Here is a 25,240-nt window from a genome sequence, read left to right as displayed (position 1 = left end):
AACTGCGAACTCTTGAATATTGCAATGAAAGCTGGTGCTGAGCTCATGACATACGATGCTGCAATACTTACAAATATGCAAGATAGACCATTGGGTGACATGCCACATTTGGACCTAGAATGCTTGGACTGTGTTCTGGTTCTGCTACTATTTTATTGTGCTAGTTCTAGAAAGTCATGTCATCTGCTTCAAATTCTTCATCTTTTTTCATAAAACTATGGACTCTTTGGGACAGGTTTTGTCCCACACTTTGTTGCTGTGTGAGCCACAAAGACAAGGCAAAAAGGAAGCCTGATCTCAACTGTGGCCTCCAGCTAGCCAGGGCTAACCGCTGCACCACACATCCAATCACTGATGAAGTCATTAGTTTGGCACAAACACATTGCAAATTAAGTATTAAACAGAATTAGCAATCATTTAGGGTTCTTCAGTGTGTAATGCAACTACTGCAGCACTAGCAAGGGTTTGATACCATGCAGTAATCAACACCGATCACTAGTTTGTTACAATAATTTAATAAAGTGCTTATGTGATTTTTTACAACATAAACAACAATGCAAGGCGCTTTTTTTCTTTGTTATTAGTAGTGGTGATGCTCATTATGTGAAGATGTGGAAACAGAGGTGTGTCTGCCATACATGATACTTAACGCCAAAACATATTTGGCAAGTTCAGGTAGCTAAGTTCAGTTTGCTGTCAGCAGAGGGCAACATAGGCCTCATTAGTGAATAAAAGCAAAACTAATCCTTAAAAGATCATATTGACTTCTCAATCATTGAAACCAAACCTCACCATACACCTGTACATTTGCTGTAGAACCAAAGTTCTAGAACTATTACTCTTTTACAAAATCATTTTGAATGCCTGCATAAAACATAGGAAATAGAAAGGCACTGCAATAAAGGTAATGACAAATACCTTTTCTTTGACAAAAATATATCAACTTTTAGGTGTTTACTCCTTAATCTGATCTTCATTATATCCAAAAGCTGTTACCCTGTGAAGCTTTATATTTTCTTTAACCCTGTGTATACTAATAGCTCCATTTGTTATCCAAAAGACTAGTAGGTTATACCAGAAATAATGCAGTACTATGTTGAAAATATAAGTTTTACAATTTTTTGTTGTTTTTGTTCTCCATTAGCCTAGACACTCTTTTATCCCATTTGGTGTGTCTCACAGCCTCTCCCTAGCTGTGTTTGCTCGAGAAGAGCCATAACTGAGGCTGCAGTTTAAATTCACATGAGTAGAACCTACTTTTTCATCAGCCCCACGGCTGAGCAGAGCCAAAGATCTTTTCCAGCTTTCCCAAGCAGAGCACTCCCAAAGCCCGGCTCACAAGGCCTGTGTCCAGCTCCCGCTCCAGCAGCGCGGCAGACGCAGGCGGGCACCGGGGGAAGGCCGTGCCCGGCACAAGGGCCCCAGGGCTGCATCCCGGTGCATTTTTTCATCCCCTGGCCCTGTGTACCAGAACACAGCGATGCGCAAAACGTGCCGGCGGCCTCAGCAGCAGCTCTGCCTTCACACTGAGGCTGCTCGGGAAAGCAAGCTGTTTCCCCGGCTGTCGGGTGCTTTCAGCCCTGCAGTGGGCCCGGGGGACAGCACAGCACCTCACACTGAATATGCCGCCCTCCCGCCGCCCCCACGGCTGCCTGACAACAGGACGTGGCTTCTCTGCCCAGGGGCAGCTCCCGCCCCGGGCCCCGGGCGGCAGCGAGCGGGGCTGCCCACGAGTGTTCGCACCGGGCCGCTCCGCCGGGGCTCACGAGGGGCCGCGGACCGGAGCCAGCCCGCAACCGCTCGCCCCCGCCCGCCGGCAGAAATGGCGGCGGCGCGCCCGGCAGCGGCGCAGGAAGCGGGAGGGAGGCGCCATGTTGAGGCTCGCTGCGGAGGTAACGGCACCGGCCCCGCTGCCAGGGTACGGGGGGGAGGGTAGTAACGCCGTGCCTTTCGCCCAGGGGCAGCGAGAGTGAGGCGTGCAGCTCCCCCCTCCTCAGCGTCGCCTCCCCTTGCCCTGGCGTTGGGGGTGAGGTCCGGGGGGACGGCGGGAGCGAGTGGGGCGGGGGCTCTCCGCAGCGCCGCGAAATGGCGCCGAGCGGGGCCCCCAAACCGCCTCGGGGGCCAAAGGGGGACGGTGCAGCGGTCACAGCTCCTTAAGGCGTCGGGGGCCGTCGATAGGTAGGTCCGGGCTCGCTTCTCCTTCCGCCTGTGGTGTGCCAGGAGTCTGAGGAGGGGTGACATCTCGCCCCTAAGCAATACAACAGTGGCTCTTAAGCTAGGTGGGTCAGAGGATATGTAGGAGGAACAGACCTGAGGAGGTTTTCATGAATGATTTGGAGAAAAAACAGGGAGTTAGTGTTCCCGTTGATTCGCGGAAACAGACTCTACAAGTCAGAGAGAGTTATAAAGCAGGTATGTTTACTCCGACGCTGGGGCACAAAGGGATTTCTCCACAAAACTTGCACACCACCAGCACATTTTACCAAAAGCTTATCGAGTGTGGATATACGTATCCATTGGATCACATAACACAAATATACACATGCGTAAGTAAGGTTCGAAAGGCTGGTGTCGGCATTTTATGTTATCTGCACCTGCGTGTCGCCGGCTGGTGGTTGTCTTTTGGGGGTCTTTTGGAGTAAGGCTCACAGTCTTTCTCACCTTGTACTTTTCCTTGGAGCATGTGCAGATTCTCTTAGCCAGTATCTTGAATAGCAAGTGTGGTTCTCGCTGGTTTACCACCTCTGTCTTATCTAAAAGCACCAGTCTGTTAATTTGTACTGCCTGTATATGGCTATCTATCCGTTACGAAGACTAAACTTGTTAGAACATAACCTGCTTTCCAAAGACATGTCTTTTATTGTTGACAAACATAGTAATTTTTGGTAAGTTTTCACAGAAAACTGCTTTGTTTTGATGAACACAGTAGTCCTTGGTAAGCTTCTACAGAACAGTCAGGGCAAGCAAGGATTATTAAGCAATATTCAGAAATCAATGTAAGTTGCTTTAAGTAAATAAGTTGCAAAGTAGGTGATCATTTCCTTGTATCACCATGACATTTCTGAGTGGCATTTTGGAGCACGGTTCCTATGTGAACTGGCCCACCCATTTTATGGGAGCGAGTGCAGGCTGATCTCTACCTAGTTTCTTGGGCCCGTCTCAGAGATAAGGTTACTGTACTGGTGTTGATCAGCTCCTGGCATGGTGAGGCTGACTCCTGACCTCTTCCAGACAAGCTGCCACCTGCAGCTGGCTTTCACATCATGCATAGTCAGTGCTTTCAAATACATAGGCTGGGCTGCTTCTCCCAGCTGTTGTAATTACCCAACTGATTTATATCGTAAGGAGCTGTAATCCCCACTCACAGAAGAGCATGACCTTGAAAACCGCAGGATGGGTATCTGTGATGGTAGTATTATGGGAATTTGTTAAGTATTTATTATATTGGTGTCTTGAAGTATGACAAACAGTGGCATAAATCTAGAAAGGAATTAGGAAGTTCACACTTTCAGTGTAGTATTGTTTTTAATAATATATATAAAAATCCATTTCTATTTCAAATATTTCATACCTTACTTCAAACAGTATGTCAGGTGTCTTATTCAAGACTCTCAAATGTTTAGATGTGTACTTTTCATGTTTTAGATGAAGGAATTCTAGCAGACTAATATAAATAGTAATTGTATCATACACTTTCTCTGTAGAGGGGTCAGAAACATATGTGCTTTTGTGCATACAAAGAATTTATTTTTAAATGGAAAAAAGATATATAGTTTTTCAGTGGAAAACCTATAAAAAATGATAAAGCGGTATCTAGTGTAAGTATGTTCCTAACAGTGGAGTGACAAATAGAAATAATATTGAGCCGAAGCTTAGCTAAAAACTGAACATTTAAGCAATAAAATGTCTCTGTTCATCTATCGATCAAGAACTCACAAAAGTTCATAAAACATGTTTTTATTACTTACATATTCCATTTTTATATTGATTTGTCGCACGATTTGCCATCAAAAGATACTGCAGACTGAACATTTACTTTTGCTTGTAGTGGGCTATAATTGAAGTCTTTGCTAGCTCTATCTGAATAAGAATAATCTTTAAAGCTCTTTTGTCAAGGAAGTGTATTCAAGAGAAAGAATTGCTTGTTCCCCTCCAAAATCATACATATTTTGTATGTATTCTAAAGTATGAAGTGAACAAATGTACTTTGAATAGATATGTCTTAAGTTCACTTTTACTTGTTGATTTAGGCTCCTATCTGCAAGCCTTGTTGGACTTCTGTGCCAATGCAGAAATTACTGAAAGAAGGATAGGAGGATATGAGGTCCACCTTAGGAAAGCTTTGTTTAGACTGAGGCTGTCCTGGTTTCAAATCAGTGCCTCTGCAAGAGGATATATAAACAGTATTTATGGAGACTGGAAAATAAGTGGATGTGCAAGAATATCAGCTTAGATCTATCATTTATAAGCCAATTTTAAACCTGCAGCTCACAGCAAATTCTTAACTTCAGTAGGTTTAAAAAAAATCCCACCCAATTAATTCTACCTAGGTAAATGAAGAAGAAATTCAAAAGGAAGTTAGAAAATAGTGGAGGAAAGCTCTAATACCAAGCAGGAACATGAAAAGTAACATCATTATAGGTGAACAGGGGAAGTATTGTCAGTCTTTTACAGTTACAATAGAATGCTCAAAAATCTGATTTCTTAAAGTGCTGGTCCTTGGAACCGTGTTGTACATGATAGTGTCATCTTTCTTTTTCAGAAAAGTAAATGCCTAATAATTTTGTCTGTGGAGGAAAAAATGGGAATGCTACAAACTCCAATCTGTACAGGAAATGCAGAACAGCTCTTAGTTTTTTACTTCTAAAAGCATTATAGTGTATTAGCCAAGCTCAGCATATTGAGGATTTTGAATTATGATTTCCCAGTGTTTGGACGACAGCATTATGAATGCTTCTTGTGCATAGAGATTGAGTAGAGGGAGCAGTCCAGGCGTCTGATGCGATCCCAATGGTGGGGAGAGAGAGTGAGTGCGCACACCTCATGAGCTGGAACTGTTAGTATTATCTATATAAGGCAATACAGTTAATGTATGTTGAAGAAACCAGCTCCCCCTTGAAAGATGTTGCAGCTTTGCTGAAATTATTCAGCTGGTTTGCTGTCCTAAGTGGTTGGAAGTATGAATATGAGCATTTGCATCCATCCAGATGAACAGTTTAGGAGACTAAACTGTACTGAATTAAAGTAGTTAGTTAATAAATGACACTAAGCTGCTTAAATCGTATAGATGTCTTGTGGGATGTTTCTTGAGTGAGGAAGAATGCTTATGGCATCCTCTTGGAGTGGGAAGATAGTGAAATATTCTTCATATTGTCTTTCAAGTTTAACAGTAATAAATTATTTTTGGTTTAAAATCTGTTACTGTTGGAAAAACATGGTTAGGAAGTTAAGCAATCGTTTCACAAAGTGCAAATAAAATAATTTTACACAGTCAAGTTTTGATTGGGTACTAAGATAGGTGATGTTGTAGGAATGGTATTGGCATTTTCTACTTGTCCCAGGTTAAGCTTTGCTCTTTGTGATAGAGACATGGTGGGAAGATGCCAAATGTGCTTCTAACAAGCTTGGGGTTTTTTTTGTGAAGATGATAAGCTGTGCTCTTTAGTTTACAAGAGACTCTTAATTTATTCTATGATTTGTGAAAAATTGTGTGCAGCCTCCCAAAAAGCCTGCACCCCCTGATAAACGTAACTCTAGCAGGTCAGCTTAATTAGTGCAAAATACATATGGCATGATCTGTGTCCCCATCATTATGTAGTATTAATTCATCTGTCTGAGTCATCTGCTTAAATTTCATTCAACACTATTCTTTTCCTGTGTGTATTTGTCACTTGTGGCCAGAACAGTAATTCATGTTTTGAAAATGTACCCTGTGTGTCAAAAGGCTGACTTTTGGCCTGCTGGACGCTCCAGCTCTACCTCATGCTGGCAAGTAGTAGAAAGTGACTGAGAGAAAAGATATTCCTCTGCCAGCTTTCATAAGGGTTTGTCATAAAAATTTGAAAAAAAACAGCCTCATGGAAAAATTGTGTGACCTTGTGCCCAAACTTGAAAGCCATGATTTTGAATAAAGTAAGTTAATACTGAAAAATCATCTGCTTGGAGATTACAGAAACCATGTAAGCATTTCTTTGTGTGAAATGGTAAAAATTTTAATGCAAATAGAAGCACATATTGTTTATACGTAATTCCAGATGAAACTCTTAATGACAGATCTCTCTGAACTATATATACATTTTATTACTGCCCCATTGAATCATAATGTATTAGAGTGTCTTGTGAATCTGTATAGCTGTCCTATTGTGGAAGAGATTAGCTAAGCCTTCCACTTGATACTTGCAATCTGTAACTTGTTAAAACTAAATTTTGTCATTTTTTTTAACTCCTAAGAAGTATTTTATTAAAAAGGTTAACCATATCAATAGAAATAGAGATTTCAAATCAGTGGAATAATGCATTACTGGTAATATTTTCAGGGTTTAAGGTGTTTGTCTATAACTGGTCAGTTCAGTAGAGAAATTCACGTAAGGCAGATGAGATACAGGAAAAGCTAAAAGTATCTTCTAGTGAGAATCAGTTTAATTGTAAATGAAATTATTAAAAGAAACTTAACAAGGTGACATCTGCTGGGATGTGGGTGTCCATTGTAGCATCAGTTGGAGGTCCTAGAACTCGAAACAGCTGTAGCTGTTCAATTCATAAAGACTTTTCTCAGCTACTTTTTGCTGTGAGACAAGTCAGAGGTGTTATTCATCTGGTGTAGCTCTAATATTTTGAGCTTTTTCCTGAGCTCCAGATTATATACTGAGGTCAAACAAAGCCAGTGGCTAAGCAGTCTGGTAAGGGCAGTAGCTTTTCCTAGCTCATTAAATCCACGCATGTTTGTTTGATCTTATTAGGAAAATGTGCTGACAGCTCTACTTCAGGATTGATCCTGGAGGCTTGATAACTTCATTATGCAGCTTATTGATTTTTTTAAAAATTATTTTTTAAAGGAAATAGGAATTCTATTTTAATTAAAAATGGAGGTTCTAGGAGAAGCAACTTGCTTAAAAATTTGCCTTGTAAAAGAGGCTACTGTGTGCATCTTCACACGAATGCAACATACTCTGCCCTCTCTCCCCTGCATACTCTCTCTCAGGAAGAAAGCTGTGGGCGAATATGGTTCCAGTGAGAAAAACACAGGGTAGAGATGGTGTGGTGGTCTGACCTTGGCTAAATACCAGGTATCCACCAAATTGCTCTATCACTTCCCCCACTTCCTCCTTTCTCCCAGCTTTATACTGAGCAGATGTCACATGGTCTGGAATATCCCTTTGGTCGGTTTGGGTCGGCTGTCCTGGCTGTGTCCCCTCCCAAGATCTTGCCCACCCTGTCCCATTGGGGGGAAATGTTGGAGAGAGCCTTGGTGCTGTGTAAGCACTGCTCAGCAGTAGCCACAACACCAGGGTGCTATCAACACCCTGACAGCTCCCAGCATAAAACACAGCACCGTGAGGGCTGCTATAGGGGAAAACTAATTCCGGCTCAGCCAGACCCAGTACAGATGGTATAGCTCCAGATCAGTTAAGAGCACTGTAGTTCAAGCAGTCACTGATGTAAAAGATGCAGAACAAAGCTATTGCTCTATCAGACTGCTTTCCATTATGCATAAACTCTTTCACCAGATATTGTCCTGGAAAATTTCTTAAAATGATGTTTTATGTAGTATTCTTACTTATTTTTCCTTTTCTTGCTTACTGTGGCTCTATTCTATTGGGTGCAGAAGAATAAGATGCATTTTCCTTCTGGCAATACAGTGGTAGCCTTCTGCAAGTGAAGTAGAGATTTTTGGGGAAAGATTTTGCAATAATCCTGAGCTCGTGTTCTCTGCTACTTCTGTGTCTTTGACCAAGAGGTGACTCTCTTGGTCAGTGAGATGTTGGTGCTCATTGGCGTTTGACAATACTGTTGTATTGTCTCAGTTATTACTGTATTAACTTAGCTTTATTCATGTGGCTATTCTTTGAAGATGAATTTCTGTAGAGTTCAGAAATTTTTAGGGGTGGGAGGCAGTCCTGCTGAGAGTCTGGAAAAGCTCAGATTTTTGCCAAATGAAATAAAAGCCCCAGAAAATGATTTCTTGGTGACATCTTTGATACTCACTTTCCCACTGTAGATAGGATGAAGGAATGTTTTTGAGTCTGGAGGCTGGCTGTGAGAATTCTTTGATTTCCTCTTGGGCTCAGAGTCTGAATTATCATTTGATCGTTTTCATTGTTTAAATGGAATTTAGGCTGCCCAAAGCAAAAAATCTGGTGTTTCCAGGACTGTGCTATGCACCATCTCCACTTATAGCATTAACCACATTTTTGGCAGACAATTTATTACGTCATTAGGAGTACTTGGCTGCTTCTGATCTTTATCTTGGCTGTGGTCTGGATTTTCTTCTGATTACATAGAAATCCTTGGAGAAAAAATCATTTACATCTGAGGTTGGGATGAGGGAGGACTGGTGTTCGGCCTTCTCTACCCTCCCCAGATATTCATCCACACTTACTTGGATGCATTCTGAGTTTGTCTTGGTTTATCAGCGGGAGTTAGCTGTGCTAAGACAATATAGACTATGGCTTTGAGCCAGACAAGGCATATAGCAGAGACAAGCATTTAGCCCAAATTTTGGAGAAGGCAGTGTTTTTTCCAGGACCTTGCAGTTAGCAGCAAGTGTCAGAGGCTGGGGTTTTTCTGTTTGTTTTTTTCCTGCTTAGTCATTTTAACTGTTTAACAAAGTTCTGATTCAACTTGGTATTATTACAGAACACCCATATTTTAAACCTGAGGTACCCTGATCTTTTTTTCCTTAGGAACTAACTGACTTAGAAGATTTTTATTGACCACCATCATTTATTCTTGTATACATAAGTGACTCATTATACCATGCAGTCAGTGTGAGAGCTCTTAATGATTTGGCAAGAAAGTACCTCATCAGCACAGCATTACAGAATCTCATTGTAAATATGAGTCAGTCTCTACCTTGTAACCTTCAACAGACACTTGGAATTCAAACAGATGCTCTCATGCATTGATAGAGTGAAGCAGGATGGAAATGCTTTGTGTAGTTGTAGAAAGGATGAGGATGTTTATTTTGTACTACACAGAGTTGTGATACTACCATTTCTACTTTCATTCTTGCATCTCTATAACAACAAAAATCCACGATTTGTTTCATAACTTAAGACAAAAATTTTCTTGGTTTTCTTACCTCTTGGAACTAGGAAGATGGCAGAACAGTGCTGACTGAGTACAATTCAGTTAATTTTACAAATATTTGTTCAGCAGCATTTGCCAAATAGCATTAAATCAGGTAGAAGCGGTCAAATTCCAAATTTAATACATGTCAAATGAAAGAGCAATGTACCAGACAGTGACTGGATAAGGGATGCACCTTTTCCCTCCCCAAAGGCATCCCAGCACCTTTGGACTTACAGGTTGGGGTTTTTTTGCCAAATTTAGGCGAACAGGTACCCTAAAAATGTGGAATCTCTTAAAGGTCTTAGGGAAGTTGTTTTGTCTTGTGTCTTAACAGGCTGGAGTTTCACATGATGCACGTGTCACAAGACTCCGTGAGTTTGCTATGCTACAGCTCCCTCAAGTGGTAAAATACTTTGCCATTTGGACTTGCAGCTTGGTTTCTGTGAAACAAACTTGTTTTCAGAAAGTTTTGAGGGTTCTCCCAACTTCCTGTTTGTTCTGTCCCCTCCCTCCCCCCCCCCCCCCCCCCCCTTGCAGCTGACCTATTGAACCAGTTCAGGCAGGTAATTATAAGTCTCACTTCTGTCATCTGAGAACTAGAGAAAATTATAAATAATTGCAGCCTACCTAGAGTATTTTTAATGCCTATTTATCAATTCTTTTTAAAAGTAAGTCTTATTACAATCAAAGATTTTGTTTATCTGACAGCAGAAAACTCAAAAATCCCTTGTCAGTGGCAGTCAGAGATCTGGCAGCTGTCTCGGGTATCACAGACTTCCCCTATTCTTTCTACCAAGTAACAAAATCAAGCCCTCACATAGCTGGAGGTTTTGCCATCCTTCCACAAAACACCAAATCCCTGATTTACAGCAGAAACATCAGAGTTCAAGGAAGAGGAGTCTGAGCAGGAAAGAACTCAGGTTTGCTATACTTAGGTTCCCAGTGAACTTTGGCTAGAAGATACATTCTGGTATTACCACTGCATTAGTCATTTCTTGTTGCTCCCTATAAGAACATGAAAAACATGCTTTCTACAGTTGTCTGAGGAAATCATGTTGTGCTTTGATTAGAGAAGCAGAAGAGGTGCTTGACATCCAGACTTAATATGAAATGCTATGCAGGATTCACAGTATTAAAGAGGAATTCTACCTTATCCTTTGGAGGAAGCCAGCAGTAGTAAAATGAACCATTTACATAACCTTGTATGTTCTTCATAAATTCAGGAATCTCTGTTTAATTTCTGATTCTGTAAAATAATGGTCTCTGTCAGCCTTGGTGATAAATCTAGTCCTTGCTTGATTTATAGGACAACAAATGCACAAACAACTTTATTTTCTACTATACTGCCTTTTAATTTGGAAGCTGAGATGAAATGTATTGAGTAGTTGGCATGGTCTTTCAGATGTATGTATTACTTTTCACTTTGAAGGATCTTAAAGTCCTGTGCAAACTAAGTACACACAGCAAAGGCAGTGCCACTCCAAGAATGCTTTTCCCACAGAAACTTCTTGTCACTTGTAAGTGATAAAGATGTTTATTACCTTTATTTAGTGGTTTCTCTTCTGGCTGTTTCTTGTGCTTCTTCCAGTTACCAGTGAATATCCCACTCCATTGAAGTAATTAGGGATTTCATTTTGTTGTCATATATTTTTGATGACTTTTTTCCTGTTATTTTTACCTAGCTTTGCTTTATAAGCCTGAAGGAAGTCACTTGGTCCTACCTCTTTGCTATATGTTGTACATATTGAGGGAAGTATTCCTTCAGAAGTGATTGTTTTGACTTAAATGTTAGTAGTCTGTCAGGTGGTTGAATTTCAAAAATAATTTTAAAATCATTGTTCATATTTTGATGTCCATATTCTGTTTTCAGTTTGCTTATTTAACTGCTGCCATAACATTTATGTCCTTGAATTTAATGTCACATAAAGTTGAAAAAGTCAATGCATGACTTAAGAAGATCTTAAAATTTCTAATAATTTAATTTATTGCCTTAGTGCACATGTGGAAAAACCACTAAGGGAGAACATATATACTGCATTTCATCAAATCTAATCAGCCTTTCATATGTCTGTTGGAGGGTTTAAAAAAACAAACCAAACCAGGTTGTCTTAGATCTGCCTATTAGAAAAAAAGCATCTTTGCGTGGGGTGATGAGTTAGCATATGTCTGGTAGGTGTCCGGTAAGTGTAAGGTATTTCACTGTGCGCATGTGGCAGAATGGCTGCATTCTCGCTGCAGATGCCAATGTGTGGGCTCCAGCTCTTTGCAGAGGCTTTGTGTTAGTCACTGCAGCTGTCGGTGCCTACTCAGAGCTGTAAAACCAAAGGAGTCTTTTTCAGCCCTATAATTCTCTTGTGTGAGATTAGCCCTGGAAACAGACATGTCTTCACCTTGCCACCTCGGTAGCCTGCCTAGGGTCAGGTGGGTAATGGTGAGCAAGGACCGCTATCATAAAGCAGATGATGATATCCATGGACTTTATGCACCATTTCTTATGTATGCGTTTTTCTACAATATTAGAGAGGAAACTTTCTATGAAGCATAGTCCTCAATGAAAGATTGAAATACCTCACTGTTGTCGCAGGGTAACATTGTATGCATGCACGAATTATCAGCAGAGCACTTCGTGTGTAGTAATTTCTTTGCATGTCCGTAGTCCTGTATACTAAATAGTGAAAATTTATAAAGTCATCTTGCATTTGGCTAAGTATATTTTATGGCATGCATAGCATAATACAGTGCATATTTAGATAGGTACAAGAACTGAAGAAGACTACATTTTAAGTGTTGGAAGGAGCAGAACTGATTGTAAGGCATAGGGCAGTCATACTGGTTGAGCATATAACTGTCACCAACTCTGCCCTAGACTGCATGAAAAACAGTAAGTCAGCAGATCATTTTCTAATGTCAGCTACTTAGTGTTTGGGAGACAGGGAACCGTCCTGCTGCAGTGATGGCTGCCCTACACAAGAAAACCCCTCTTTCCACTCTCAGCCTCTGCATGTTCCTGTAGGAGAACAGATAAATGGATGCAATTTTATGTGCTGTTCAGTATGACAGTGCACAGAGTTCAACTTTAGTATTTGAAAAATGCATCCTGTTTCTCTGATTTTGAAACTTCTTGAGTAGTAAATCAGTTTCTGTAATAGCCATTATGGAGGTTTCATAGGACTTCAAAAGTCGGACAAGAACAAGCTGTTTAAATACAGGTTAAGTGAATGCGGAGAGCATTCACTGTGGAGGTCATGTTGGTCTGTGGTTCAGGATTATAGAAACAGATGAAGGTTTGTGCTCTTTCTTTTTGTCTATGTCCTTTTCTTTTGTGGAGCTCTGAGGCCCTACTCAAAGTTTGAACTTGTTTCTGTCATGAAGCTGGGCTGGTGGTCATAGAAAGCAAGAGTATGCAAATTACCCAGCTGTATCACTTGTTCCCCCTCTCCCCCCATTCTCAGGAGACTGCATCATGGAAACAGTGGTGGTGCAATAAATGTGCTTATGAGTTCCTTTAAATACGGGTGTGTGTAGCTCGCCTTGTGTCAGTTTCTATCAGGCAGATGACTTTTTCTAGAGTAGAATCAGGATGTATGCAGCTTCAGACAAAACACTGGTTTTGTGCACAAATTTAGAAGACTGTCTCGTACGAAAAGAAGAACACTTAATACACCGTTTAATTCTGCATTCTACATTCAATTCCCCTTTTCAGCAAACAGGCGAATAATGTTAGTAGTATTAACACTTTGTGTGTAAAATTGCACATAGCAATGCACTGAGCATTTTTTTGGTCAAGGGGCTTGATAAAAAGGAATCATAAAGAAATCTTATTCAAGCCATGAGATTCTGCATTCTGAAACTCCCTTTTTCTTTTCATTTAACAAATGAGAATATATGGGAGCATGCTTTAATAAAGCTACGGCTGTAAGAAAATAGATACATTTTAGGATATAAAGAGATGTGTCTTTTAACTTCTAAGAGTTTCCAGAAAATAGCGATTAGGAGTTTGCAGATGTCACTGTTTTGAAACTATTTTTCAGGTGTCGCTATTTCTGAGCTACCCTGCCTTGATGAAATATGATGTCAGAGCTAGCAAGAGAAAGAGTAGTGGTGGGGACCTCAGTTTAAAGTGTACTAGTCCAACCTGTTTATCTGTTAGTAGCTATAAAGAAGAGCTTTTGGAAGAGATACAACATGATCTCTTGCATAGCAAATGAAAGGTTGAGGGTTATGTAGGAACCAGACTGGCATTTCGGGCTTAAGATCCACTGAGTTATCTCAGGCTCGATTAAACTTGCTGCAGAGTAGCCCCAAACCTTTGCTTTGCAGCTCTCAATAAAATGTGTTTAGTTACTTACTGTTTAGTAATTGAAGAAATCCCTAATATCAAGTTGTGGTGACATGCAGAATTCCTCAAAAGGCCTGAAAACTCTGATATCTTCACCAGGTGCTTGAAAAAGTTAATTTAGGTCAGTGATTCATGGTCAGATACCATGCCCACATTAGCTGGATAATTTTATTCTTTGAAGTAACAAATGCTTGAGGAAAAATTCTGAAATTAAAAAAAATTCACAGGTGTATTGTCTCTCTGCTGTAAAAGTTAATATTAACTAAAACCAATATGAGTGTGCAAGTTTCCTTAAAATTTCTCTGTATGTTTTATGGATCATTACTAATGCTCATATCTACTTTTTTCATATATTAATGATTCTTCATTATACAGGCGACAACATACAGCGGCAAACCCAAACAAATTTGTGAAAGACATGCTGTGCTATATATTGCTCCCTACTCCAAATTAGTCTTCTAACACCAACACCTATATATTTGATTTTAACTGAAGGGTTTGTTATGAGAAACCAAGTGGAAACTTGCAGATTTTATTAAAAACAAAACCACAGATAGCCAAACATCTCAGTATTTATTGTAAGGATTTGTCAAAAAATCTTGCTAAATTATGGTGTGGTTACAGCAATGACTGATTTAAAACCAACCAACCAACCCACCCAAAAAACAACCAAACACACAACCCCCAGAAACAAGGAACCAAAAAAGCACCTTACAATGTGGAGTTTTTGGACCAGCTTTGATTTTTCTCTCATTATGTATCACCGCAACTTCTACTGCGTTCATTTGTAGTCAGATGCTTGAAAACTGTGAAAAATGGAAGAAGATGTTGAAATAGAGGTTCCCAAAAGTTGAGATGTAAATCAGGTTTTTTGAGTGTCCTGGTTCAGCTAGGATAGGGTTAAGTTTCCCCAGCAGAGAGGGGGAAGGGATCTCCAGCCGGGTTATACATACCATGCTGACTTCAGGTCTGGCAGGGCCGCGCGGGAAGCTTTCCTTTGTGGCTTTTGTTGCGGGGAGCACGCGAGCGAGCTGTCTGTAACCACTGCAGTATTTTTCTGTATATCTTTTGTCTTCTTTACTGTTATTGCTGTTTCTTGTTGTTATCATTGCTACTGTTGTTCAGATTGTTATTACACTGTTGTATTGAATTTCTCCTTATTTTAACCCGGGGTTTGTGCCCTACTTGGATCTGAGGGTGAGGGAGGGACAATGGCAACATGGTCTCCGGTCCCGGCAGGGCCTAAACCAGCACATTGAGGAAGGTTATTTTGCATGTGTGTTCTGGGAAGATGGCAGCAATGATCTCCCTGGGTTTGAAGTCTTACAGTAGACTTCCATGCCACTGCAACGTTCAGATTAGTGTAGTGTGTACTTAAAAATTTGCCTTTGGAGATTATCGGGAAGCTATTACAGAATGTATTAAACAGTGCAAGATCATTATGTTATTCAAATACCTGTTATAGCAGAAGGTCCAAGACATGGTTTTTAATAGACTATAAATTTCTGTGATAGAAAAGCAAACTGATTTTCTGCAAAGAGCATTCTTACAAAATGCAATTTGTTGACACCAATACTGTAAACACCCTACTGATATTTTTATTGTTTCACTGTATGTGTGAGGAGGGGAAGATAAGTTGCCTATAAAGCCTTTTTATTTTTTTGGAAAGCATGTAATTTTATAACGGTGTCAAGATTTTAAACATCAACAGGTAATCATCTGGTGCTTTTGGTGAAAAATGCTGAATTTCAGAACCTGTTGCTTCTTGGTAGTCCAGTGGTACTAGAGTTAACTAATCCACAAAGTCTACCAGTAGTCTCACAGCTGAGTGGCTGTGCAGTTACCTACCTTCTTGTAGTAGTTGAGAATCTCCCTGTGAACTTCTGTTGCAGTGTGCATGCATAGAAAAACAAATATAAACATTTTTATTACACTAGCAGTGTCTTTGTTAGTGTGGTTTTTGGCAAGACACAGTGCTTTTTCCTAAAATTAGTGTCATACCCTACTTTTTAAATTGTTAACCCTACCCCCGCAGAAGTCCCTGTGAGCTCTTCTTTCTGTCAGGGTTTCCTTGCATGACTTAGACTAGTGTGCCCTCCTCTGCATTTTGCATTTGCTCCACTAATTCTGCTGTAGACCATTTCAAGAAAAGCTGTCAAAACCAGTGATGTATACAAATAAAATAGTGTAAAATAACAAAATAATTGGGGTTTTATATTGTGCGAGAGTACACGGAAAATGAATTAATGTCATAACTGCAATAAAAATAAACTTTTTTTCGCTTTCAGGTTTAAAAATGTCTGACCAGAAAAGTATTGTACAAAGAGCCCACTGTATTGAAAAACTACTGTCTGAGAACAATTTCCAAGATATTGAGGATCATCTTAAAGAACTTGAAAATGTTGATATGACGATAGAATATCTTCAGGGGACAGAAGTTGCCAAAGCTGTATACAGAGTACTCAAGAGCTGCCCTTCAGTAGAGTTGAAAAGGCAAGCAAAGCAGTTATTATCAAGGTGGAAGACACTTTACAAGAGTAACTGTGTTCAGTCAGTGCAAGTTAAAAAGCCAGCTTCTGTGTGTATGAAAGAGGAAATTGAACAACTCACTGTGGTTCCTAGAGAGCAGTTGCTGTCTGAAGGACCATGTCAGCAGGAGGTGTTAGATGCTACTGGTTCTAAAATTTTGGTCCCATTGCAAACTGTTAAAAATGTGTTATGTAACAATGCAGAAGGCAGCATGGATCAGGTTTCTTCTTTTGAGGAACAACACACCCATAATGAAGATTCTAAACCTCTTGGTAATGAAGTGAGTCTGCAGCAGCAGGATACGATGAGAGCTCTGAGGTGTAAATGTACGGATCTTCTTTATAAAGCTTTGACTGGTTCTGCGAAAGACAAAGAAGAAACTGATAGATGGCTAGAGCTATCTAAAGAAATTGAAGAACATATTTTTGCTCTTCATGCTAAAAATGACAAAAAGTATAAAAATTCCATCAGAAGCAAAATCTCTAACCTGAAGAACCCTAAAAATTTCCACTTAAAGCATAACCTTATTTCAGGGACTTTGAGTCCGAAGGCTTTTGCTGAGATGACAGTGATGGAAATGGCTAGTGATGAACTGAAACAGCTCAGGGCTTTGTACACAGAATCATCTGTTCAGGAACATCAGCTTCCACAAGTTATTAATGGCACACGGACAAACAAAGTGTAGGCGCTGTGAAAAATTTGACTGCACTGTCACTACAATTGCAAGAGGAACTCTCTTTCTTCCAGGTTGGGTGCGAAACACAAATCCAGATGAACAAATGTTGACTTATGTTATTTGTAATGAATGTGGAGAACAGTGGTATCACAGCAGATGGATTTGTTTGTAACACTGTCCCTCCCTCTTTATTAAATGGTTTAGAAACATAGATATGAGAAGGTATCTTGAAACTATAATTTGAAATTTTGTATTGCTATTATGTAGATGCTGCCATGTAGAAGTGCAAAATCAGTTTTAAAAAATTGCTAACTTATTTTTGAAGGTGACTTGAATAAATAATGTGGTTTTTAAGTAGTGCCATTATGTAAAGAAATAAAAAAAGGGAAAAAAAATGGTAACACTGTGTCTTGAGAGGAATATTCACTGGTAAATCCATTAAAAATATTCCAGGTGCTGCAATTACTTTTCCCCCAAGGTACTGAGTAATTGGAATTTTCATTATTTTCAGCAGGAGTTCTTTCACAGAACATAAGTTTCATTTACAGTAAACAAATTGTTTCCATAACTGCAGTTGACATATTTTTGTGCATTGCAGAATGTTCAGCATGGATTCACTCCTTAATTAAATCACTTTTTGCAAGTAACTGTTAGATTATTAAGTTGGTTTGACAGGTGATGTCTAACAGGAAAAAAACGAATGAAAAAGAGTGTGAAAGGGGAAGAAGGCAACAAGCAAATGAAAGCAAATGAAATTAAATTCTGCTTTAGGTTTTTATAGCTATTGGGAGGAAAATAGGACTTGTGACAATCTTACCAGTTTGCAGTTCAGATTTGCAATGTAAGATGATGTGTCCTGCAACTGTTAAGAAATTAATGAAGAATCCAATCAGGTAATGGTTTATGTCAGATAATTATGTAAATACATTATTAAGTTTATCTTTATTTAATAAATAAAGACATGAAGTTAATAGGAGTTAATCACTTTCTGAATGGATATCCTCTGTTGAACTGGGACATCTGTCCTGAACTGAGCAAATTAATGTTTTTATATAGTGCAGGTTACCCAGAAAAAATGAATAGAAGGAAATGTAAAAGCTGAAGCTTTTAGACATGTATTTGTTCCCAGAGTCAACAGGTTTCCCACTGTTTGTATACTAGAAGCATTTGTCAAAAAATACCACCTTAGTGTTATTCTTACTTAAGGAATAGCCCTGTTTTATTCTGGACAACTTAAAATTGCTTCAAAATCAGCTATCTGAATACTTTGAATGGAGTATATATCAGAAGTCAAGGAGCTGTTTCTTCTCAGAACAGGGAGAGCCACCTGAGTCTGGGTAACTTTCAAGCTGTCTGTTGGTCAGTAGAAGACCCATGTTCATACTGTGTGTCCCTGTTCTGGTTTCTTCACTGGTTTTGAGTTCCTGTAAATGTTTAAATGAGAGGAAATGGGTCTTGCATTGAGTCCTGATTTTCTGAATGTACGAATGTGTCGACTCATGGAACTAAGGAAATGCAGTGAAGGATAAGTCTGCCCTGCCTGAGAGGCTAGCTTCTTGCAGCAAAGCAGTAGCACTGTTTGGAAACATAACCTTCATAATGAGTTTCCTTGTTGGAATGTGGACAGGACTGTGAAATGGGGCAATAAATCGCCACAGTCACGCTTTAGGCACAGAGGCAGGTGTTTTGTTTCATCCTATTATATAAACACAGTAAAGCTGCATACTTGGCATTAATGGAGATATCTTTAACAAATGCATAGCAGGCATTTTGCAGTTTGAGGCTAAAATGCATTAGCTGAGCAGAGAAACATGGTGAGAGCTGAGGCTGGTGAGCTTCTCTGGGCTAAGGCACTGCACCAGAGCTCTCCAGCCACATGGCCTATCAGAGAAAGAAGCTAGGAGCATGAGATAATAGCTGTTGCTGAACTAAAAGCCACCCAGGACTGAAACTAAAAGAGGAGACAGACCTTTATCTGTATATAGTGGAAATGGTGTGTAACCTGATGTTACGAAGAGGCACTTACTGAAAAAAACAACCCCAAACCCACCCAGGAAAAATCTTTCCCATTCTGTGAAGTGTTAACCGTTAACTTTCAGTGGTGTGATTTACTGTGGCATTACCTAGATTTTTATCATGTGAAAATGTGTGTTTTAGTGGCATTGCAGTGATGTAAAACAAATATTAAAGCATTAGGCCAGCCCCCAGTGTTGGAACTGTGTAACCAATCAGTTAATATCTGACCTTCCTTCCCAGCCCTTAACCATGTTCTGGAATTGATGCTTACAAGTAGTTCTGCTTGTTTAAGTGGAAGTACTTCTGCGTAAAGTATTGTTTTTAGCTTTCTATAAAGCCATAGGAAAGCAAACACTTCTGAGTTACTGGTTCACAGTAAGCACAGAGTTGAGGAGAGCTATACACCTGTATTGTGCTGTGTCAGAACACTGTGTATCAGGAGACTATTTTTGCTGTGAGCAATGGACACTTACAAATAATTTCTGCCTGCAGATGGTTTTGAAGCCATTCCAGTGATATACAGTTCATCTAGGTTTTGTCTTAGCAAAGGGAAATGTTACAAGGCATGGATGGTGTTTTTGACAGAATATATTTCAAGGGTAAAATTTGTAGCTGTAGTACTGTGACATGGTGTGTAACATGATTTTCTTTTGAACTGCCCATCACTAAATGTATAGCGCTAAGCTATATGCCCCAACATGACTGGGAATTTCAACAGATCCATATTTACTGGGCATTTAAGAAAACATGAACAGCTGATATGTTAAAACTTTTTCAGATCATTGAGCAAGCCTTCCTCACCGTGGATCTGAGTGAGCCATGCCTGCAGCAGCAAGAGGGTCATTTCCTTCTAGCCTTTCACATCTTGCCCTTTCTTCTAAGATGTGGAAATAATAAAATCCAGTTACTAACAACTGCAGGTTACGGTATAAAACCTGTCAGTTTCAGTTTCAGAAACTGTCAGTAACAAGTAGTCAAAAAATGAGTTGTAATCATGTTGCCTGTACAACTATCCCTTAACTTTCTTCCACGTTTCAAACTGGGAGTAGTCAGAACTCTCAGGGCAAGTCCTTGATACCCTCACAGCTGTAAACTCAGCACTTTAAAGTCGATTTCCATGGTAATACATTGTGAGCAGGTATTCCTCTATTGCCTGCCTTCCCAGTAACAGTTGACCCTGAGAACCATCTTTGCAATAAATCCAGTTAAAACTAGACATTAAAAGATGAGAATATATTTGTAAATTTTGTAAAATCCAGTAATCATGAGAAGAATTTCTGTTCCTGTGGAAAGAGATGGAACACTTACCTTTATTCAGGAGTTACCTAGCTGCTAGCTGCTGGTTCAGCACACACAGAGTTGCTAGGTTCTTAGTATTACCTAAAAGCCAGACACAAAATACACTGCTGCTTGCCCAGACAGTAGTCTGCGATAAGGAGGAGATCTGGGAATACTGGCAGAAAGTATTGAGAGCCATGGAAAGTGAATTTGGCCCATTGTAAGTATGTTGAGGACAGAAATGTATAGGAAATGAGGTTTGTTGTTCCAGGGCTGGTAAAAAAGCTTATCTGAGTTTGGTTTGGTTTCACTTTATGCCTAGTTCATGCTGATAAACATGCTGCCCATAACTTCACATTTAACACTTAGTGAAACTGTATACAAAATCATGAATTGTTGTATTACCTTCTTGATCATCTTATGCCGTTGGTTGTTTTCACCTAACGCAGTTTGTTACTGCTTTGGCCGTTTTTCTGTCTCTTTGTATCCAAACCTCATTACTTGAAAGGTTTTGTAGAAAGCAGATGTTGTGTAGTGTCATGTGCCACTATATATCAGAATACCATACAGCCATGAAGTGCCAAGTATAAGACAGTCATTCAGGTAAATCATTGCTCTTATTTGAAGAGGTGTGGTCATAGTTTCACTAAGCAAAGTACTCCTCCAGGCTGGAGTTCATCAACAAGTTAAATTGTCCCTACCCAGATTGTGTAACTGCACAGGCTTAAAATGTTTGACTGGATAAGAGTGTATGCTTTGGCTCAAAATGGCTTTAAAAAGTCAACTTGCAACTACACAGCATATGTGCCAGCAGGAGAGTCTAGATTACTGGAGTACAGGGAGTATCGAAGTCCAGAAACAAGAATAAAAGGAAAGCTTTGAAAAATTGAAAAATTTGAAAAACGTTGTTGAAGTCATCCTTTTTCTGTTTGTTCCAGGTGGGAAAAAGATCTCTTAACTTTTTTAAGCAGAGACAGTTAATTTTAGTATGATGTTTAGCATGTCCACGATGCTACTCCACAAGGGAACATGACATTATAGGTGATCCACAGAGACATGGGACAAATGTATGCTGAATAAGGCTAAAGTCTGTATTTATTTTCACTGGGTTTTCGAGAGATGCTGTAAATTCACCTGCTTCTTGAATTGCTATGATTTAACAGTAACAAAAGGGACTTAAATGTAGATTGCACTCAAAGCTTAAGCAGCCTGTAGCTGCAGAAATTGTAATATTTGTCTTAAGATGAGAGCTAAATTAACAGTGAATTTCACACAACTTCAAATGTAAAAGCAAAGATATTATTCTGAGAAGTGCTCTATTTATTGGAGTTGATGTTACTCCCTTAACACCAGTGACAAAACTGCTTCTGGTTTCTGGAGATCCACTGCCAGATCCATTTAATTCCATCTGTTGAGGGTGTTTTATATCTTCTCTCATAGCCCTCTTACTGTAGCACTTTTCAGGGAGGTACTCAGCTGCCATTCATTGGTTTTAAGTCTTTCTTCCTTTCAAAACCAAAAGGAAATTTGTGTTTATTTAAAAAGTATTCCTTTCAGTCTGCTGTGCTACGTACATTTGTTACTAAAGCCAAGAACTGCAACTCTTTAAACAGAAAAAGAACAGCTCTTTTTCTGGCAAAAAGAAAAGTTACCTGGTAACGAGCTGTGATTAAGGAGCAAATATGTTGAATTACAGTCCTTCAGGGAATCTTCAGGGTGTAATGGCCCAGTTCATGGAGTGCCTAGAAGATAATGAAAGAAACAAGAGCACTTTGATAATTTCTTGGATCACTGAGGGGCTGGCTTGCTGCATTTTGGTATTAACAGAGCCATAAAGGCAGATGACTTCATATCCCCTTATTTTGTACTGCTGTAATTCAGCCAGGAGGTGACAAAGTCATGTTTTATTGAGGCGATGTCATCACTTGCCAGGATGGGACAAAGTCTCCTTGCCAACTACAGATGGTAAAAAGCATTATTCACAAGCTCTATTATAGGAGAGCTTTGCTGATACAGAACTTTCTCATAAACACAAAAAATTTGCCCTTTACTTGCCATTGGGATGTTATTTGTGCCATTGCTAGCATGTGACATAACAACAATTATCTCTTCATGAATACAGCTCTGTGAATCAAATCCTTAAGGTGCAGAGTCAGCTTTCAGATGAATGTGAACGTGAGGGAGCGGCAAGGGTGGGTTGCTGCACAAGAGGAGATGAGCCAGGAGTGGAGGGTGAGTGACTTCAATAAAAAGGGTCAGTGCCCCACAGCACCCAAACAAGAAGATCAGGGCAGGTCTGGTGACAGTGATTACCCGGAACACCAGTGAGCACCAGACAAGTCTGTGGGGAGGAGGCCGTGTTGAGGTGGGCTGGCTGTGTAATGGGAGTTGGGGCACAAGGTGGGGTGTAGGTCCAGGGCTACTGGGATCAGACAGAGCCTGAGCCAAAATGTGGCTTCCATTGGCAGCAGGACCCTGAAGCAGCTGCCCCCACCGGCACTGCCCCAGCCCTGCTCACCACCACTGGGACAGTTGGGCAGCACCCTCGGGCAGGGGCACAGCCCGCAGCACCCCCTGTTGCGACCCTACACTGTCTGCAAAATATAAAACAGGAGTGATTTTGGTGTATGTGATTCAAACCACATCTTAGCTGGACATTTTCTTCTGTCTGTTCCTAAGAACCTATACGTATAAATCATGTGACCAGGCCCATCAGTGGCATTGTTTGTTCTACAGTTCTTGATTCTCCAGCAACTACTGGTTTTGTTATATACATGAACAACAGGGTGGACACAAGGGAAAGGAGCCTTCAGTTCCTGATCCTCAAGCATGCATGCATGTGTTTTAACCATAAGAGTAACTCCATTGATACTCCACTATGACTATAAAATCTTACGTATAATAGGCCATAGTTACAGCATGGTCCCTTCCTATTTTCTTTTATGTTTCCATGTAAAAGAAATAAAAGTACATATTAAAACAGAAGCTTAAAATTTTTGTTTCTAACTAGAACTTTAAAAATGTGAGGGACCTGAACAAGCTTGAGAAGTGGGGCCATGTGAACCTCAGGAGGTTCAACGAGGACAAGTGCAAGGTGCTGCACATGGGTTGGTACAACCCCTGGTATCAGTACAGGCCAGGGGATGAAGGGATTGAGAGCAGCACTGTGGAGAAGGACTTAGGGGTGTTGGTTGACGAGAAGGTCAGCATGGCCTGGCAGTGTGCACTTGCAGCCTAGAAAACCAACCATATCCTGGGCTACATCAAGAGAAGTGTGACCAGCAGGCCAAGGGAGGTGATTCTCCCCCTCTGCTCTGTTCTCATGAGACCCCACTGGGAATTCTGTGTCCAGCTCTGAGGCCCCCAGCATAAGAAGGACATGGACCTGCTCAACCGGGTCCAGAGAAGGCCATGAAGATGATCAGGAGGCTGGAACACCTGACTTGTGAGGACAGGCTGAGAAGGGTGGTAGTGTTCAGCCTGGAGAAGAGAAGGCGGCTCTGGGGAGACCTTAGAGAAGCCTCCCAGCACCTCAAGGGGGCTTATAAGAAGGATGGGGACAAGCTTTTTCATAGGGCCTGTAGTGATAGGACAAGGGGTAATGGTTTTAAACTAAAAGAAGATTCAGACTAGATGTGAGAAAGAAAGTTTTTATGATGAGGGTGGTAAAACACTGGAACACATTGCCCAGAGTGATAGATACCCCATTCCTGGAAACATTCAAGGCCAGGTTGGATGGGGTTTGGGCAACCTGGTCTAGTGGAAGGTGTCCCTGACCATGGCAGAGGGGGTTGGACTAGATGACCCTTAAAGGTGCCTTCCAACCCAAACCATTCTATGATTCTAAATTTTCTTAAATGTATCCAAGTGTCTGAGAACCAGTGTTGTCTCAAGAAAAAACAATGGTAGCTTTATCGCACAAGGTATCAAGTGCAAAAGAGAATAATTATTTCCTCCACTTCTAAATGCAGATTTTTTTTTTCTTTCTAAATCACAAAATAATGTCATAACTGATCAGAACTTACGTCTTTGAATCGGCATCATTTAAAGATGCCATTTTTCTACTCCTCCAGCACTTGTATTTTACTTTAGCATTGAATGCAAGCAGAGCCCAGGAAAAAAGTACTTAAAAATTTTCAAAGTCCGGCTTTGTTAAGTAAGAATGGCTCTATCATCAGATTTGCCTCTAGCATGGACTGCCTTTTAATAATCCTGCTCCTGTCAGTAGGAGGCATTTCCTTTTGATGATACTGAGATCTTGTTTTCCGTTCCTTGGGCCGTGTTGTAAATCTGATCCAAAACAAGATGACTCTGCAAGTGGCAATTCCAGTCCGATTGCATCTCCCTTATGATCAGAAGCATGTGATGACTGCTTGAGCAAATGGGTGCGTTTCAAATGCTCTCTCCTTACGCCTGTCATCAGCTATTCCTCTTGATGATGTGAGAACCTCTTTAAATGCACTTAAATAATTTCTGCTCCTTTCATTTTCATTACATTTTGCCCTATCCTTGTGTTGAGTTGTAAGAGCACAGAAAAGATTCTATCACCCAGCTCCTTCAGACTTTGTTTCCTGTGATCTTCTTGTAAACAGTCAAGTTGACGTTATTCTGAAATACTACAGAAAAAAAGTGTCTGACTGCTCTTTTTAAATGGCATACTTTGGATTTTGGTTAATTCCTTTATTGATACGTGTACATTTTTAAACATCTCTACCTGTAAAGCAAAGCTGCCTTACAATCCTGAGTTTGCTTCCATGGGGCCCCTGATGCAGAGCACAGTGAGACTACTGCCTTTAATAAATAACTCTGACCTGCAAATACTATATAAAGGTGTTTTATAGCTGAGTTCAGGGCATTCTAGAGCAAATTCAGAGCATTCTAGAGCAAATAAAAGCCTTACCCTCTTGCAGTGGAGCAGTGCAGCTGGAGATCAGTGCCCTGCACTGGCAGTGAGCACAGCTCTTCCCACTGATGGACTTGCCAAGGACAAAACTTTCGCAGATCCATGGCTGGACATATCCAGCACCGCCCCCCCTCCTCGGAGACCGGTGCCAGCGGCGTCCCCCGGCCCCGGCCAGGGGCGGGGCCATGGGGTGGAGGCGTGGCTTGGA

The 25,240-nt window shown here is 40.5% G+C and overlaps 1 protein-coding gene and 1 long non-coding RNA gene across 2 annotated transcripts; one reads left to right on the top strand and one right to left on the bottom strand.

Moving 5' to 3' along the window:
* The first annotated feature begins 1,609 nt into the window (after window positions 1-1,609).
* TCEANC (transcription elongation factor A N-terminal and central domain containing) lies at window positions 1,610-17,189 on the top strand. The gene is given in 4 exon segments (XM_074907035.1): window positions 1,610-1,892; window positions 9,626-9,662; window positions 15,919-16,834; window positions 16,836-17,189. Coding segments are annotated over 4 exon segments (1,395 nt in total). The 5' UTR covers window positions 1,610-1,622; the 3' UTR covers window positions 17,008-17,189.
* Window positions 17,190-17,324: 135 nt separating this feature from the next.
* LOC141960893 (uncharacterized) lies at window positions 17,325-25,173 on the bottom strand. The gene is made up of 3 exons (XR_012633711.1): window positions 25,030-25,173; window positions 21,782-21,871; window positions 17,325-21,635 (listed from the first exon to the last, which is right to left on the bottom strand). It is a non-coding gene; the product is annotated as an uncharacterized LOC141960893 (long non-coding RNA).
* Between the last annotated feature and the right edge of the window lie 67 nt (window positions 25,174-25,240).

The sequence above is a fragment of the Athene noctua genome, chromosome 1, assembly GCF_965140245.1.
Source record: "Athene noctua chromosome 1, bAthNoc1.hap1.1, whole genome shotgun sequence".
Classification (NCBI taxonomy): domain Eukaryota; kingdom Metazoa; phylum Chordata; class Aves; order Strigiformes; family Strigidae; genus Athene; species Athene noctua.
The sequence above is the reverse complement of the archived record's forward strand: the minus strand, read 5'-3'. Positions and strand labels throughout refer to the sequence as shown.